At 32.0% G+C, this 17,742-nt stretch overlaps 1 protein-coding gene and 2 long non-coding RNA genes across 5 annotated transcripts in view; 2 read left to right on the top strand and 1 right to left on the bottom strand.

The window, feature by feature from the left end:
- LOC127716465 (protein furry homolog) overlaps nt 1–17,742 on the bottom strand; it is a 631,222-nt gene that overhangs the window by 224,910 nt on the left and 388,570 nt on the right. For both annotated transcript variants that reach the window (XM_052222678.1, XM_052222679.1), the window contains exons 43-46: nt 13,538–13,637; nt 12,253–12,350; nt 8,803–8,970; nt 6,571–6,708 (exon numbers count right to left, since the gene is read on the bottom strand). In XM_052222678.1, coding sequence (XP_052078638.1) covers nt 6,571–6,708; nt 8,803–8,970; nt 12,253–12,350; nt 13,538–13,637 — 504 coding nt within the window. The remainder of the gene's footprint in view (nt 1–6,570; nt 6,709–8,802; nt 8,971–12,252; nt 12,351–13,537; nt 13,638–17,742) is intronic.
- Nucleotides 1–17,742, top strand: part of LOC127716526 (uncharacterized) — a 331,247-nt gene that overhangs the window by 139,863 nt on the left and 173,642 nt on the right. The gene's annotated exons all lie outside the window — the stretch shown is intronic.
- The window catches only part of LOC127716520 (uncharacterized), a 157,635-nt gene that overhangs the window by 42,128 nt on the left and 97,765 nt on the right, over nt 1–17,742 (top strand). The gene's annotated exons all lie outside the window — the stretch shown is intronic.

The raw sequence follows: 17,742 nt of genomic DNA, 5'->3' as shown, positions 1-17,742 counted from the left end.
CCTGTGTTATCTTCTTTAAGGAAAGAAGGATATGTTAATTGTGCGTATATTGATGACATTTTATTGGTAGGGGATACTTATGAGGAATGCCTAAATAATGTCCAAGAAACAATGAAATTGTTTGATAGCCTTGGATTTACTATACATAAAGAAAAATCAGTTGTTGTGCCTGCTCAAAACATTGAATTTTTAGGATTCAGTATAGACCCTGTGAGCATGGTAGTGAACCTAGCACCCAAGAAAGTTGCAAATATTGTGGAATTATGCAGAACTTTGTTAAGGAAATGTTTTATTACTATACGTGAATTTGCACAGTTAATAGGAAAGTTGGTTGCCAGTGAACATGGTGTTTTATATGCACCAGTTTTTTACAAAACTTTAGAAATACAAAAGGATGTTGAATTGAAATTGAATAAAGGAAATTTTGATGCTAGGATTATATTATCAAATGAGAGTAAACAATGTATAAACTGGTGGGTTGAAAACATTCATGATAGTTATAAACCTATTTGTTTTTAAACCACCAGATAGAAAAATTGAATCTGACAGTAGTATGTTAGGATATGGAGCACTTGATGTAACAAATAATCTTACATTATCAGGTGTTTGGAGTTTAAGTGAACGTAATAAACACATAAATTTTTTGGAACTGAAAGCAGCTTTTCTTGCATGAAAAGCCTTTTGTGACAGAACTCCTAATGAACATGTACAATTATTTCTTGATAATACAACTGCCATTAAGTATTTGAATAAAATGGGAGGAAGAAAAGAGGAGTTAAATAATTTAGCTAAAGAGATATGGTTGTGGTGTATACATAGACAAATTTGGCTTAGTGTTTTTCATATACCAGGGAAGTTAAATATAAAAGCAGATGCGTTAAGCAGACACAAGTCTAATTCAGATATGGAATGGATGATCATTGATAGTATTTTTGAGTGTATAATGAATAAACTTGGTCCATGTGACATTGATTTATTTGCATCAAAACATAACAATAGATTAGAACAATATGTATCCTCTGGCCCAGATGTGAATGCTTTGGCTGTTAATGCATTCTCTTTAACTTGGAATACATTTTATGCTTATATATTCCCTCCTTTCAGTGTGATCAGTAAAGTGTTACAGAAAATTTGTCAGGAAAAAACAACCGCATTAGTTATAGCACCTTTATTTTCGACACGGCCTTGGTTTCCTCAGCTACTACAAATGATTTGCGATCAACCATATATTTTGCCAAAAGTGGAAAGGATTCTGACGAATCCCAAAACAAATCAAACTCATCCTTTGAAAAACATGAGATTGGCGGCTTTCAAGATCTCCGGAATAAGATGTGTGAGGGAGGAGTATCAGCAGAGGCTGCCGACATCATCATCAATTCATGGAGAGATTCTACCAAAAAACAGTATGGGACATATATAAAAAAATGGCTGCTTTTTTGTGACAAAGAAAAAACGGATCGATTTGATCCATCTGTAAATAGTGTATTAAAGTTTTTGTTAGAATTGCATCTGAACAGCCTAGGATATAGTGCTGTTAATACTGCTAAATCAGCAGTATCTAGTTTTGTTTACCTTATTACTAATGTGCAAATTGGAAAACATTTTCATGATAAAACAATTTATGAAGGGAATATTTAACAAAAAACCGGTTTTACCTAGGTATAATTGTACCTGGAATGTGGAAATTGTGTTAAGTCTGTTAAAGACTTGGAAACCAGTGAAAGATATTACATTAAAAAACTTAACATTTAAATTGGCCATGTTATTAGCTTTGACAACAGGTCAAAGAATGCAGAGTATTTTCTTAATAGATATTAGAAATTTGGAACTTGATACGTACTCAGTTAAAATAAGATATGGAGACTTGCTTAAGCAAACTAGACCTGGATATCAGTTACCAGAGATATTTATAGAAGCATTTAAGCCAGATTTTAGGATTTGTGTGGTTCATACATTACATGAATATTTAGAATGCACAAATAAGTTGAGATTTAATAATACTCAATTGTTTTTGAGTTTCCAAAAACCGTATAAACCTGTAAAAAAGGGTACCATTGCTAAGTGGATTAAACAAGTTTTAATTTTGGCTGGAATAGATATGACAATCTTCACACCTCATAGTACTAGAGGAGCTGCTACTTCCTATGTTAGTGGACCAATTCCAATAGCTACGATTCTTCGCACAGCTGGATGGAGGAAAGATAGTGTGTTTAGAAAATTTTATCAAAGACCAATTACTAATGACAGCTCCTTCAGTAAAAGAAATCTTATTGGCCAAGGGGAAATAAGATAGTTTTGTGTATATGGATGTATATAATTTCCGAAATTAAGAATTAGTAGTGTTTTCAAGTAGTGAAAATATGTAGTGTTTATAGTATAACTGTTGCTACTTAACAAAGAATTTGACTGAAAGTGCAGAACTGAACTCTAAAGACTCATGTGATTCTATAGGTAGATTGGACTTTCTAAATTAACAAATTAAACAAAACTTACCTAAGTTGTAGTTTGATATTAATTTGGTAAGGTCCAATCTACCAGAATCACATGCCCGCCGGGTTGTGATTTGTGCCCACCCTCATTATGGAAGTTTCAGTTCCTGACTTTCTCCACTCTGAAGTCTGATTTGCATCATGTGATCATCTGTTCACTCATGTGATTCTGGTAGATTGGACCTTACCAAATTAATATCAAACTACAACTTAGGTAAGTTTTGTTTAATTTGTTAATTTTAAATCAATATCTTCAAGCATGACGAAAAAAAGTGCGGAAAACTTATAATTTGAGGGAATTTTCTATCATCAGACCAGAACAAAATTCAAACTTGATCTGTAACTTGTCATGTTAAAACAATACACCAAATATCAAATCAATCTCTTCAAGCATTAAGAAACTAGAACGGTAAAAGTGACGCCACCAAAATTGAAACTTGATCTGTGCTTTGTGGTAATAAGCATTGTGTATAAGTTTCATAACATTTGGTTGAGGCAAACTTAAGTTAGAGAACGGAAACTAAAAATTTTGCAATTTTTCCATTTGTAAAGGGGCATAACTCTAGAACGGTAAAAGTGATGCCACCAAATTTCAAACTTGGTCTGTGTTTTAAGGTAATAAGCATTGTGTATAAGTTTCATAACATTTGGTTAAGGCAAACTAAAGTTAGAGAACGGAAACGAAAAATTTAGCAATTTTTCCATTTGTAAAGGGGCATAACTCTAGAACGGTAAAAGTGACGCCACCAAAATTCAAACTTGATCTGTGTTTTGTGGTAATTAGCATTGTGTATAAGTTTCATATTATTTGGTTGAGGCATACTAAAGTTAGAGAACGGAAACCAATTATGGGATGTACGGACAAGGGTAAAACTTAATGCCCCCTCCACTACAGCGGGGGCATAGTAAAAAGTAAAGGTAATGCCACATAATTAACAGCGCCTGGTGATGATTCATAGCCTGACCTGTTTAGGTCCTTCATGGACCTTTTTCAGAGGCAGAATGATGGATTGATAGTGGCACTCTATCTATATAGTGTCTTAAAATGTTATCTGTTACCGGATAATTATCCGTTATCTTTGTCGGATAATTTTTATCAGTTTAGTTAATCATCCTGTGCAATTTTTTAATCAGTTATGGTAAACTTCTTTTAACTGATTTGTATGTTACAGTAAACATCTAACCTACATTTGGGCCCCTATCATGATATATCTCAATCAAACATGTAGTCATGTAGACTTGATGTTTTGGCTTATGATTTGCAAATATATCAAGTCTTTTAAATGAAAGCATTATTTCATCCTTCAACTTCATTCAACTGATTTTGAATGTTACGGTTAACTTTAAAGTCATATGAAACTTACAATTTAAAAAAAAAGTTAAATATGTTTTATATACTTGAGAGGCTAAGTTCTACTATAAAACAAGAATACATGAACTTTCTTGTAAAAGAAAATCCTTTATATTATCAAAATCTTCATAAATGTACTGCCATTGAATTATTGTCTTCCAGTACTCTAATTCTCTGATATTTTTCCATATGCAGTGACATTAACTACAAGACCTTTCGTTTGAATGTCGGCTACCGCACAGTAAATGTAAACAAACGTGCACTGGAAGGTAAATAGTAATAACTGATTCTTGAAGAACAAATTCAACACACCCAATCATGTAACAACTGTTAAGAAAAAGTTCTATTAACAAATGGGAACACATGGAAAATATAAAAAAGTATATCGTGGCTCTATCAATTCATTTATTTTTCACGTGCTGAACATGCTCTGTGTTGATTGTTTATCAATGTCACAATCTGGTAAACTTTTGCAACATACTCGAAAGTTAATTAGCTTGCAATCAAGTATCACTGAATGAAATATTTTTTCTGATAATACGTTACAGGTTCATAATAAATGTAAAAAACGTGCATATGGACTTAGTTCAGTATATATGCTTGCATTGGCTCAATAATTTTGATATCATAAAAATTATAAGAAAGTCGTTTCATATGACTTTAAACCTGATGATAAATGATAAATAAGGTTAATATCTAACCAACATTTTGGCATCTATTGTGACTTCAATTAAGTTATCTTACATGGTAGTCATGTAGTCTTGATGTTTGGCTTATGATTTGGTGAAATATCAAGTCTTTGAAATGAAAACATTATTTTAGCCTTCAATCCTCCCTTTAATGTTTAGGGTAAGTGTCAATGTAAGTTTATGAATAAAGTGTTATAAGTTCATACATCATAATTAGATATAAGAAGATGTGGTATGAGTGCCAATGAGACAACTCTCCATCCAAGTCAAAATTTATAAAGGTAAACCATTACAGGTCACAGTACGGTCTTCAACACAGAGCCTTGGCTCACACCGAACAGTAAGCTATAAAGGGCCCCCAAAATTACTAGTGTAAAACCATTCAAACGGGAAAACCAACGGTCTAATCTATATAAAAAACGAGAAACGAGAAACACTTATGAACCACATCAACCAACGAAAACTACTGAACATCAGATTCCTGACTTAGGACTGGTGCAAACAAATGCAGCGGGTTTAAATGTTTTAATGGTACCAAACCTTCACCCTTTTTCTGAAACAATAGTGTAACATCACAACATAGAAAGACACACTATAAAATATCAACTGAAATAGCTTAACTCAATCAAAGGACATATTAACACCATTGAACATACACTGAACAAATAAATTTGACCTATGATACAATATAAATACAAAATAAATAAACTAAGGGAAGAATAATAAAAGTAACATGTTATATTGGTATGAAATGTTAAACTATCAAAGAAAAACAATCTGCTAGAACAAAAATATCAGCCGTTTGCAATAACTTTAAACACAGGTAAATGAAAATAATTTTGTTGTTACGTATACAGTTCCAATAGAGAAAGGAAATATTTTTACAAAATAAATAATTTTGATGTTCATAGTACGAAGTGAAAATTTATAGTAATACCAGACACTTATAAAAGCTGGTATATAGACCAGATATAACCCTGAATAACATTAAATAACAAAAAAGCAATACAATTACATGTAGTATCAACAGGTCAAATAAACAAGAAAGTACGATTTGAGAGTACTCGCAGTTACTGACAGCTAGTTAAAAGCCAAAACAATTAATAATAAAAAAATCCTGCATCAGAGACATGTTTGTATTCCAGGTCATCATGTTCCGTTAATCCCCTGGCTTACACTTAGAGCTCTTATGTCAGTGGAAAAGATTATATGAGTAATAGAGAGAAAATACTGACATAGAGGTATCTAAACACAATACCTCTTTCGTTAGTTGAAGCCATATTATTTGTGTATCAGTGGAAAACTTCATCAACTTTTCCTTTTGTCTGAATCTTTTGACTTGATTGTTTTTCTTCTATTTCATATTTATGTAAAAAGCAGCCTTATTTATCATGACAAAACCTATAATTTCAAGTTTCCTAATAATGCACCAACTTCACAGTCTAGAACACCCTCGTTTTAATGAGGATATAATTAAAAATGTGCCTCGCCAAGAGCAGCTGGATACAACCACAGAGGTCCAACCCTGAACAGTTTGGGCAAAAGGGACACAATATTCAAGCTTGATACAGGTCTGAATTTGAATTGTAATAAAAAATTTGACACATTATAGGTTTCTGACACAGAATAAAAGTAGTCAAAGAACTTGAAATTGGTTATATGATTTGAATTTATATTCAATTGAAGATTTCTTGCTGTTGTGCAATACACTTTGCTGTTGCGCAATACTTAGTAAATCTGTTTTCAGACTATATACAAAGAATTAGCAAAATAAATTGTGACCCGCTAGGACCACCACCCCCAAAAACAATTCCCAACCTTCCTTTTGTGGTGTTGAACCTTTTGGTTAAATTTCATAGAGATCCATACACTTAAACTAAAGTTATTGTCTAGAAACCAAATGTCTTTGGATGACGATGACAAAGTGATAGCAATATACAAACGCAATTTTTTTGCGGTCGTATAAAAAGAAGAAAACAATTTATAACACATGAAATAAAAAAAATCCAATCTATAAAATTTTGTTTTTAATGATACATACCCCCACATGACGACACACTGTGTAGAAAAGCTCTAGGTTAAGGATGGTACATGGCTGGTTCAGTTCAATATAATGAACCATACAATGTATGATTTGGAACACAGATTTCTGGTAGGATGAAGGACCTTTCTCAAGTACCTTTAATTCAATATAGAAGAAATTCACTAATATTGAAAAAACTGTTTAGAATATGTTTGTATCTACAGGTAAATACATATCAAAACTGTTTTAGACTGTTGTATATTTTTTTTGCCATTGCATTCCACAATTGTTCTTTCAAAATGAATGGCATCAGCGAATTAGTTACAAACAGTAGAAACGCTATCAATTTTATAATTGTGGCAAGGAGTTCATTTTTATCATATATGTTTTGACCTTAAATCAAATCACCTTTATATGGTAATTTCAAATAGGGGGTATTTGATAATCAATCACAAGGTTTTACTCAATGTCAATTTCAATTTGTAAACAAATTAATAGCAATGATTCTAATGGATTCCTATCATTTTTAATGCTCCATGCACATTTGTAAGACAGTGGGTATAACAAAAACAAACTTGGTATACCCTTTTATATGAACTAAGGTTTGTTGACGACTTTTTCAATGTTTTTCTTTAATATAATACATGGAATATTTGCCATCAGACATCAACACAAAAATCAATGGACCAATTCCTGTATGTAAATTCGTCTACAATATGTAAGATTTTCCATTGTTTTTTTCTAAAAATAGTCTAGGACAGCAATTTTAATGTTATGCAAATAAATTACTTCAGGAAAATTCCACTACGATTTAATCCTGTGACTGAGTGAAACAAATTCAGAGGAAAGTCATGCACTGTTAATAATGAAACTCCTTGTCAAAAACTAGAATGGCCATGATGAAATTCAAACTTTCACAGGGTTTTCTAAAAAAAATATGGTGATCAATTCTGGGTAGTACAAGGAGTAGCCAGACAGGGTATCGGTTGACACAGTATATGTGTGCTTAATTGATTTAGAACCGTTCAAACATTGATTTTCAAATTTTGAAATATTCTTCTTTCAGGTGACAGTTGTTCAGAACAGATTAAATTGAAAGAATTTGTACATGTGGCATATTGCTTTGTCTTTTTTTCAATGTGAAGCACTTTTGGGGGAACACAACTTTCCAAAAATGAAAGTTGTTGTACAATGTGACGTCACTGAGTGGAAGTTGTAATACAACCTGGCTCCTCCCCTTGACCATCTTTATGATTTATAGTACAGATATTTTCATAGGAAAACAAATGAAACCATGACACAAGATAAAAGTGTGCGTTGTGTGTACAGTGTAAAACATATCCTTTTGTATAATAATTTTTACAAATAGTTAACACAAAAAGTAAATGTCTGATATCTGTTGTAAATGCAACTATTGACTTAAGGGCATATGATCCAGTTTTGATCCCACAGTGACATTTAAAAGAAAATTTGCATACAAGCTATTTTCACCTAGTAAATTCAAATATATAATAAAAAATATACTTTCATGTGCTACTTTTAGAAATAAATAGACATTCATATTTAGACTTTTACTCAAAATATTAATTTTTGTTACATTTCTATTTCTGTTGACAGACACAGTTAAGTTTTTTTGTTTCAAAAGATAAACACAAGCGTTATTTTTGTGAAAATATTTGGAATATCTTCTTTACATAAGTATGCTTTAAATTTGTGCATCAATTCTTTGGAAATAATTCCTTTTTATTAAATTTTCAGGACTTTAGAAAATAAAAGCAGAATCTAAAAGTAGACATACAAAATATGTCCATGTGGATTTAACTTGGCATTTAGTTTGTGTTATGCTTGGTCTGCACCCATCTGTAGGAATGGTGACAGTCATAGATGAAGCCAGTTAACAGTGTCCCACATTGATCAAATACAATTCTGAATGCCATCCTGGTCATTATAACAAGTTGACTATTATTGTTTTTCATGGCCTCAAGTGTATAACAGCAATATTGTTAACTAATAATTATGAATGAAATAAACTAACCATTTTATGTCAGATTTCAGAACACTGAGTTAACATCTAATTTGTAAAACCATAAACAAATAAAAGGATAAGGTATGAGACAATATTTCACCATACACCAATGATGAGAAGCTAGCAACTAGAGGTCACAGTATGGCCTCCATGTTTGTTACAGTGACCAGCATTGTATTTCTATTTGCCACCAATACCATACTTTCTGGTACATTTGTACCTACCTCTACTAAGAATGACAGGAGAGTCAAACTAGTATATGAATACACATCCAACAGGTATTTAACAACACATTTTGTCCACTGGAAACTGTCTTTCCCAAACGTACCATGGCTGTAGAGTGACATGACTGTCCCAAGGTTATCTAATTTATCTGATTTTTGTGAACAAACCTGCAATGTAAAAGGACCAAAATCTACCATTTTCATTAAATGGAAAAGCTTAAGGGTCTCAAGCTTTTATACTCTACTAAAAGAAACCAGTGAAATTGAAGGAATGTGAATTGGATTATTAAGTTTATTTTCAATGGATAAAAGTACATGTAGTTGTTATTATTGTTAAAAAAAAGTAAGTGAACTAAATTTGTCACATTCAATTGGTTCATTTTGTTTGTCACAGACTCAATTTTTTAAGTTTTTAACCTAATTAAATTTTCAATCAAGAACATTGCGGTGTGATGTTGTTTGCAACTACTGTTGGTTTTATCTTTGTCTTTAAACTGGGGATCCTTTTTCACTTACAGAATAAAATTTGTGACTAATATCCTTGTATTGCTGATAATTTTTTTCTATACGGTTTCTCTCTATCTAAAATAGTCTTTGCCCAAAATACCAAAAATAGTTAAAAATCGTCATTCAACAGCTCTTCTCTAAGAAGTGGACTTTAAATTTTGGCTTAATTTGCCTATTTGTAGATTTTATCTTGTTGATCATTTTTTATGTTAACAGTTTCTCTTTATCTTCTATAGTTTTTACCCAACACATAAATAAAATGTTAAAATCATTTTAAGCAATAACTCCTGAAAATTTCAGCATTCATGACTTATATGTATACATATTCTCCTGCTGATCTTTTGAGGTTTATAATTTTTTAATTATCCACAATGGTTTTGGTAAAAAATAGTTAAAATTTATAATTTAGAGGCAATAACTAAGGTTTTATATGATGATTTCGGCCATGTGGATACATTTGTAGATCTTGTCCTCATGATCATTTTTGCTATCTAAAGTTTATCTTTATTTATCATAGTTTTCAAGATAATAGCAAATATAAAAAAATCTTTTAAGAGCAATAACTTCTATTTGCACTCAATAGACCATTTTGTCCATGTTTACAAATGCTTACATCTTGTCCTGCTGATAATTATACCTATCTAAGATTCTCTTTATCTTTTCTAGTTTTCAAGATAATAAGCAAAGAAGCAAAAAAATGGTAAAAATTATCATTTTGTGGAAATAACTCATATAATGAGTCAACGATTGATTTCAGCCTTGTTGACTTATTTGCAGATCTTGTCTTTCTGATAATTTTGCCAGTATAAAGTTTCTCCTCTTTCTATTATAGTTTCCAAGATAATAGATAAAAATGTAAAAAATTGGTAAAAATTGTCATTAAGGACAATAACTGCTATTTGGAGTCAACCGCAATTAAGGCCAAGCTGAAAAATATGTGGAAATTGTCCCGCTGATAATTTTTGCTATTCAAAGTTTCTCTTGATCTATTATAAAATTCAAGACAATAAGTAATAAAATGCTTTGATGAGCACAGCCTGATACGACCGCAGAGGTGGAACCCTGAACAGTTGGTACAAATTTGGACACAATATTCAAGCTTGATACTGTCTGAATTTGGATTGTGATCAAATTTTTGACATAATATAGATTTCTGACACAAAATAAATGTGGTCAAAGATCTTACAAATCTATTGTGCAATTGAAGATTTCTTCTTGAAACTTTTCAAAAATTCAAAATTTTGAAAAAAAAATATGAATCCTCTAAAAATATTGGAAACCCCACCCCACCCCCCCCAACTTTTTGAAACCCCCCTTGGAGCAATAACCCCAAAACTCGATCCCAGCCTTTCCTTTGAAGTATGGAACCTTGTAGTACAATTTCAGAGAGATCCATACACTTAATCACAAGTTATTGTCTGGAAATTAGAAAAATGCTTGTTTTTGGCCCTTTTTTGGCCCCTAATTCCTACATATTTGGGCAATTAACCCCAAACTCAATCCTAGCCTTCCCTTTGTGATATGGAACCTTGTGGTACAATATCAGAGAGATCCATACACTTACACACAAGTTATTGTCTGGAAACTAGAAAAATGCTTGTTTTTGGCCCCTTTTTGGCCCTTAATTCCTAAACAGTTGGCCCCATAACCCCTATTATAAATCCCAACCTTCTACTTGTGGTATTAAACATTGTCGTACAATTTCAGAGCAATCGAAATACTAATACACAAGTTATTATCCTGAAACTAGAAAAATGCTTGTTTTGGGCCCCTTTTGGGCCCCTAATTCCTAAACGGTTGGGACCATCATCCCCAAAATCAATCCCAACCTTCCTTTTGTGGTATTGAACCTTCTTAAAAAATTTCATAGAGATCCATTCACTTAAACTAAAGTAATTGTCCGGAAACCAATGTGTCTTCGGACGACGACGACGACGATGACGCAGACGATGACGACATCATACCATTATACGATCCCAAAAAATTATTTGCGGTCATATAAAAATTTAGTAAAAATTGTCATTCAAATAACTCTTATAAGGAGACGTCTGACAGTTTTGGTGCAAATGGACAGTAGGTAGATTAATCCAAAAATGTCTGCCAATGTCAGATTTCTTTTTCTATGGCAGTTTTCAAGTTAACAGATAACACTTGCGCATGTGTGAACTATGAAAGAGGTTTATTTGAGTAGTGAAAATTTTTGATCGAAATATTGATAATTTTTGTAAAAATTAACATCTGACAGACGACAATACCAAGTAATGAGAATTACTCTCACAAGACTGCTTGGGTCAGGTGAGCTAAATAGTATTATTTAAGTCGAATGTTTTCATAGAAATCAACGTATTATGGTTCCAGATTGAGATATTTTTTCATGCAGAGGAACTGGCATTCTCCAAATATGGCCCATTTTTAAATAGAATATGATTATATAATTTGGAGATAACTGTTTAGTATTTTAAGATTAACCTATGTAAAACACCAGGGCCTGGTTGTTCAAAAGACTGGATAAAGTTTTCCACTGGATACATTATGGACTTTATCCGCCTCACTGAAATTTGCAGCCCTTTTCCCCCTTTTTTGTTGTGGGTGTGTCCATTTTGCAATTTGGCAGGAAGTACTAAGAGTTAAGCTTACCTAGTGGATAACTTTATCCAGTATTTTGAACAACTGTGCCCAGGCCTTTTAGGCTGTGTATGCTTTAGAGTGGAATACATTTGACGAAGATTTTTTGGGTAAGAAAAGTTTATCATTGAAGATATCTCATACCAATAAATTCTGGAATTTAAAATGGTGGCTTCCTTAAGTTACAGATGGGTAGATTATAGAAATTTATGCTGGTCATTATCCAATCAATTGAATTATAATTGTATAGAGTTATATCCCCTGCATAGTCAAACCAATATGGCTTCTTGATTAAACTTTGAGTACAATCTTACTAACTTGTGCTATATGATCTGCTGCATCTCGACAACTTGGAGTAAGGCATTCATAATTTTGTACCAGTAAAGGCAACAGAGCAATAACATTCACTGGAAATCCTAGAAAGCAGAAAAATTATTATTCTCTTTATCTAGAGTATTAGAAAGATATTCGAGAATATAAATATTATAATCATCAAACACAAGAGATCATATCCAACTACTTGTTGGATGTGTAATATGTAATATTATCATATTTAGTAAATACCAGTATGATAATAGCATTAAATTTGCGTATCACATGCCTTTTAGAACGTTATCGCATGGCAATTCATCTTCACTTGGGTAATTCCGGAAAATATACCTCAAGGTACGCTTAATGAAAAAAAAGTAACAAAGTAGGAAAGACAATAATTAGGAAACAGGAAAATATATTATGAAAAATGTAAAAAAAATAATATAATAAATGCACCTTTTTTTTTTACAGTATGCTTTACTTTACTTTAGTATGCTTTATAAAAGTGCTGCAAAGTTCAACTTGAACTATTTCAACACTTTAGGTCTGTCTAAAATGTTTTAATACATTTTGTCATTTCAAAAACATCAGTGTGAAATTAAGCATTCGTTCATTTAAGCATTCTATGGTTACATATTTCTTATATATATAAATATAGATTCATCGAGTGTGATACTATATTTCTTCACTCAGTTCAATTTCAAATTTTAACTTGAGGTTTGCCAAGCTTTTCAAATATTGAAAATTTAACTGACAAGAGTGGAAAAATATTGTATAGCACAAGATTCGGTGGTGGAATCTGTTTCTCTAATGATTTTTAGACTTTATGTATACAAAATTTTTCACTGATCATCAAATAGTGTGTTCTTTATATGTGACGTCATCAGGCATGGTCGCCTTTTTTCTTGACTTCACAATTAGGAAATTCAGAAGACCTCACGAAAATTTGACGTCATAATTGATTTTTGATCAATGAAGAACTGAGATTAAACAAACTAAATTATAAAAAATAATCATTCTGTCAGGAAAAGTATAAATCGGATAAGAAAAAGAAAACAAAATATATTCAACTGCCTTTGTTGTTGTCTTGCAGTACAAATTGGGTAATCAATAGGATAATAACCCCTTTTGTTGTATTCTGCCACAAACACTTTTAAAATGGACATTATTACCAGTTATATAAAACAACATATTTGCAGTTTGTATTTTTTTTTAAGAAGTGACAGGGGTGCTAAATTTCATCGTTTAATTCTGTAAGCAGGTTCAGACAAGAATCATACATAAACCTAACCTAAACTGTCTGTTGGATCCACAACAGGGGCAGATATAGACACAGTAAGTCTGGACACCAAATACCAAGTGCCTTCAAATGTCACTGTTGATGTAAAACCCTGTAAAAAAACAAGAGTTTAATTCATTACAGCTTTTTAGTTTTCCATTTTTTTTCTGAGACAAAATTACAAAGAGCACAAATATTGTTTGGTTCCATGTTTATAATCATTATCATTGTTCTTCATTTTATTTTCAGAAAGTGTCATTCTATAATTACCGGTATATGAATTCAAAAATTATAAAAAATCTAAAGTTCAAATTCCTTCAGACAAAGTTGACCTTAGACAGATTTGGCTATTACTCTTTGGTCCCAAAATTGGTCATATAGCTCTTTATTAGTGTTGTTCGGTATTAACATAGCTGGCTTTCAAAATTTTCTGCTTTGAGCATACCTGATGATGATAGATCTAGAAAAGTGCTTCAGATGTATCAAATTGATATCATCAAACATGTTATTTCATTTTACTTGTAAAAGTATTATTTATTTTTCAAATACAATTTTCATAATAAAAAAATCGTTTATTGTAATTGACCTCATATTGTTTCCACAAATTATCATAATGTAAATCAAAACCAGATCCTTTCTTTTCACACAGTAAGCTATGCTTAATTGACAACTTAATACCTTGAAGGAATAACACCACTAATACATAGCCCCATTGCTTTCTATTTTAAATTCTGCAACTTCGAGAATTAATAGCTATTTTTGTGTTAAATTCAAATAAAGTGATAGCCATTATATGTCAAAACTATACCTTATCCTGATTTGTGCCAAAAAAATCGACATAATTTTAATTGCACTAGAACACACCCGCAAAATCGCAGGCATTTAGAGCGTGGTTAAAAGTATGTAAACTGTTGTAGGATGAATTTTTGTAAAAGATTTTATGACTGGAGAATTTCAGGAAAGGTATCAAAAGTATCTTAAACATGAACTGATGTCAATATAACATTTTGAATTTTTCACCAGTTCAAAATATTGGATATAAATCTAAAGAAGGTCAACGCAAAGGTCAACTATTTGTAGTAACATGAACGCACAATTTTTAGAAGGCGAGTTGCTTTGTCACTATGCTTTTTGTTTCGGTGTGCAGAAGACAGAATAAAGTTATGTTAACCTTTTCAATGTCATTTATTCGAAACGGATTCCACTAATGAAATCAGATTATTATGTGATATTTGCAAATAAGATTGGAATTATGAATAGAGCCATAATAAAATACTCAATAAACAATGCGATTTGTGCACAAAACCGTCATATTTTACTGAAATCGGGAAATGGCGTCAGACTTAATGAGGTGTTGACTTTTGGAACGCAAATTAATTCTAATATGGGGTGCTTATTAGGTCATATGAATAGAGCCATAAAAAAATACTCAATAAACCACAACCACTATAAATCGACGACGTCACAATGCGATTTATGCACAAAAACGCCATATTTTACTGAAATGGCGTCAAGAGTTTTCAGTCTGAAACTTTACCATATTAGAATCAAAATAATACATGCATTCCATAGATTTGTTTTCATTTTGACATGGCCTGGGTCATTATATTCATTAATTTCATCCCTTGCTTATGGTCGCGATAAAATTCCAATATAACAACCAGGCTAAATTTTCAAAAAAATCTATGGCTTGCATGAATTATTTCTTAAATAAAACATGATTATATACTGGTTTCAAGGGTCCCAAGAGATCGGATTTTTATTGCTTCCAGGGACCGAAGGAATGTTTGATACCGGTTCCTGTAGCTCAGGTACCCAAAACATTAAAATTCCAATATAACAGCCCAGGCCATGTGAAAATTTTCAAAATATATGGCTTGCATGAGTTATTTCTTAAATAAAATACGATTATGTATAGGTTCCAGGGGTCCCAAGAAATTGTATTTTTTTCGATTCCAGGGATCGATGGAATGTTCGTTACCGGTTCCTGTAGCTCAGGTACCCAAAACATGTATGTAATCAAGTTACGCTCGTAGAGCCATCATGAAATACTCACTATAACTCGACAACGTCACAATGTGATTTGTGCACAAAAACGTCATATTTTACTGAAATGGCGTCAGACTTTTCAGTGGGAAACTTTACTATATCCATAGATTTGTTTTCATTTTCACATGACCTGGGTCGTTATATTCGTTAAAAACATTGTATGTAATCAAGTTAGGAATTAAGGGTTGTTTGTAAATTTACCAAAATTCTGTGTAATTTTAAACAGAACTAAACGGACTAAACGGAAGTCTTGTCTATGACTTAAAAGTCCGTCCGATGACGGAAACAATATCCGGACGCCTTTATTTTCGTTTTCCTCCCAAAATAACCTAACCGGAATAATCATAAGCGAGGATGACAAATGCGACTATGCATGGTACCTATAGGACACAGAGGCATGGATGACAAATGCGACTATGCATGGTACCTATAGGACACAGAGGCATGATGATTAATTTATTGTGGAAGGAACAGAAGCGACACACAAAATGAGGTCTTCTCATTTAATAGTATAGATATTAGAGCTCACTGGTTCCTGGTAGTTGGGTAGTACAAAAACAGGTACTTCTGATCAGAGCAACAGGGCAAATATGCCCTCCTATCTTAATTTCATATATTTTTTTATTATTCAAAAGAAACTTTAAACAAGGGTTATACAGTGATCCCAAGTCATTAAGCTTTCATTTGATACCAAGATTACCCAAATATTTTACTTATTGACAAAGTAACAACTATGCATAAGAACTAGTTTGATTAAAATATGTACTACTTTCTTGCATGTTCTTTCTGACCTGGTTCTATACCTGTAACAAACTATAGGATCAAAGGAGTAGAATAGCTCACCCTGGACCCTATAAAAAATTATGACCAAGTATGATTTTTTCTGTTTAGTTTCACATATATCTATTTTAGTTTTCTAGTTAATACTAAAAAATCCAATAAACTGTTGACGCAAAGATATGTCTCGCCTGTCTGCAGAAAATTCAAAACAAATGTGTCCATAGTACAAGGATGCCCCACTCGCACTATCATTTTCTATGTTCAGTGGACTGTGAAATTGGGGTCATTTCTAATTTTACATTAAAATTAGAAAGATCATATCATAGGGAACATGTGTACTAAGTTTCAAGTTGATTGGACTTCAACTTCATCAAAAACTACCTTGACCAAAAACTTTAACCTGAAGTGGGATGAACGGACAAACGGACGGACGGACGAAAGAACGGACACACAGACCGAATAAACATAATGCCCCTCTACTATCATAGGTGGGGCATAAAAAGATAATTCGTTGGACAACATTGCTAATTTATTCAAAATTGCTGGACCATGACCTAGAGGGCAGGGCCTCTAAATAGACATAAAACTAATGTGTACTGATAGTCATGCAACTTTATAGAAAATATCATTGATCTATCAAAAGTAGTTCCTATCAAACTGACTTAAGCAAAAAACTTAACATTGAAAATTACTAATTAATTCAAAGTCACTTGACCGTGAACTAGGTAGCGGTGCCTTGAAATAGTTGCAAAACATATATGTACTGATAGTGATGCAACTTTATAGAAAATATCATTGATCTATCACAAGTAGTTCCTATCAAACTAACTTAAGCAGAAAACTTAACATAGACAAGAGGCTATCAGAATAGCATATCAAAGAACCCCAAGAATTCAATTTATATGAAATACTACTTTCTGTTGAAAGGGAAATAACTCAAAATTCATATAATAACTCAAATTCATATAATAACATCAACCAGTGATGACTAATCTCTATAAAATTAGATATGATGTAATCACTTAAACATTGTTAGAATCAGCATATCAAAAAACCCCAAGAATTAAAATTTTGATGAAATTAAAGAAAAGTTTATTTTAGGACCCTTATGGACCTCAATGTGGTATTATTTAATTAATAATTAAAATAAATACAGGTTTAGATACAACAGTTCAAAGAACCCTATATACAAATGTGTTTTCAATTTATGTTGAAATCAAACAGTTTAATTTTGGACCCCAATTATGACCAACTTGAAAACTGGGCCCAAAATAAGTTTTTTCAGAATAACAAACAAACCTACCACAAAATTCTTTAAACAATTCACCAAAGAAAAGAAAAAAAAATCAAAAATTTTATTTATCATTAACACAATGTCTTTTTAAAAA

Source organism: Mytilus californianus, unplaced genomic scaffold, assembly GCF_021869535.1.
Source record: "Mytilus californianus isolate M0D057914Y unplaced genomic scaffold, xbMytCali1.0.p SCAF_9, whole genome shotgun sequence".
Classification (NCBI taxonomy): domain Eukaryota; kingdom Metazoa; phylum Mollusca; class Bivalvia; order Mytilida; family Mytilidae; genus Mytilus; species Mytilus californianus.
Note: the sequence above shows the minus strand (reverse complement) of the source record. Positions and strands in the feature narration are given on the sequence as shown.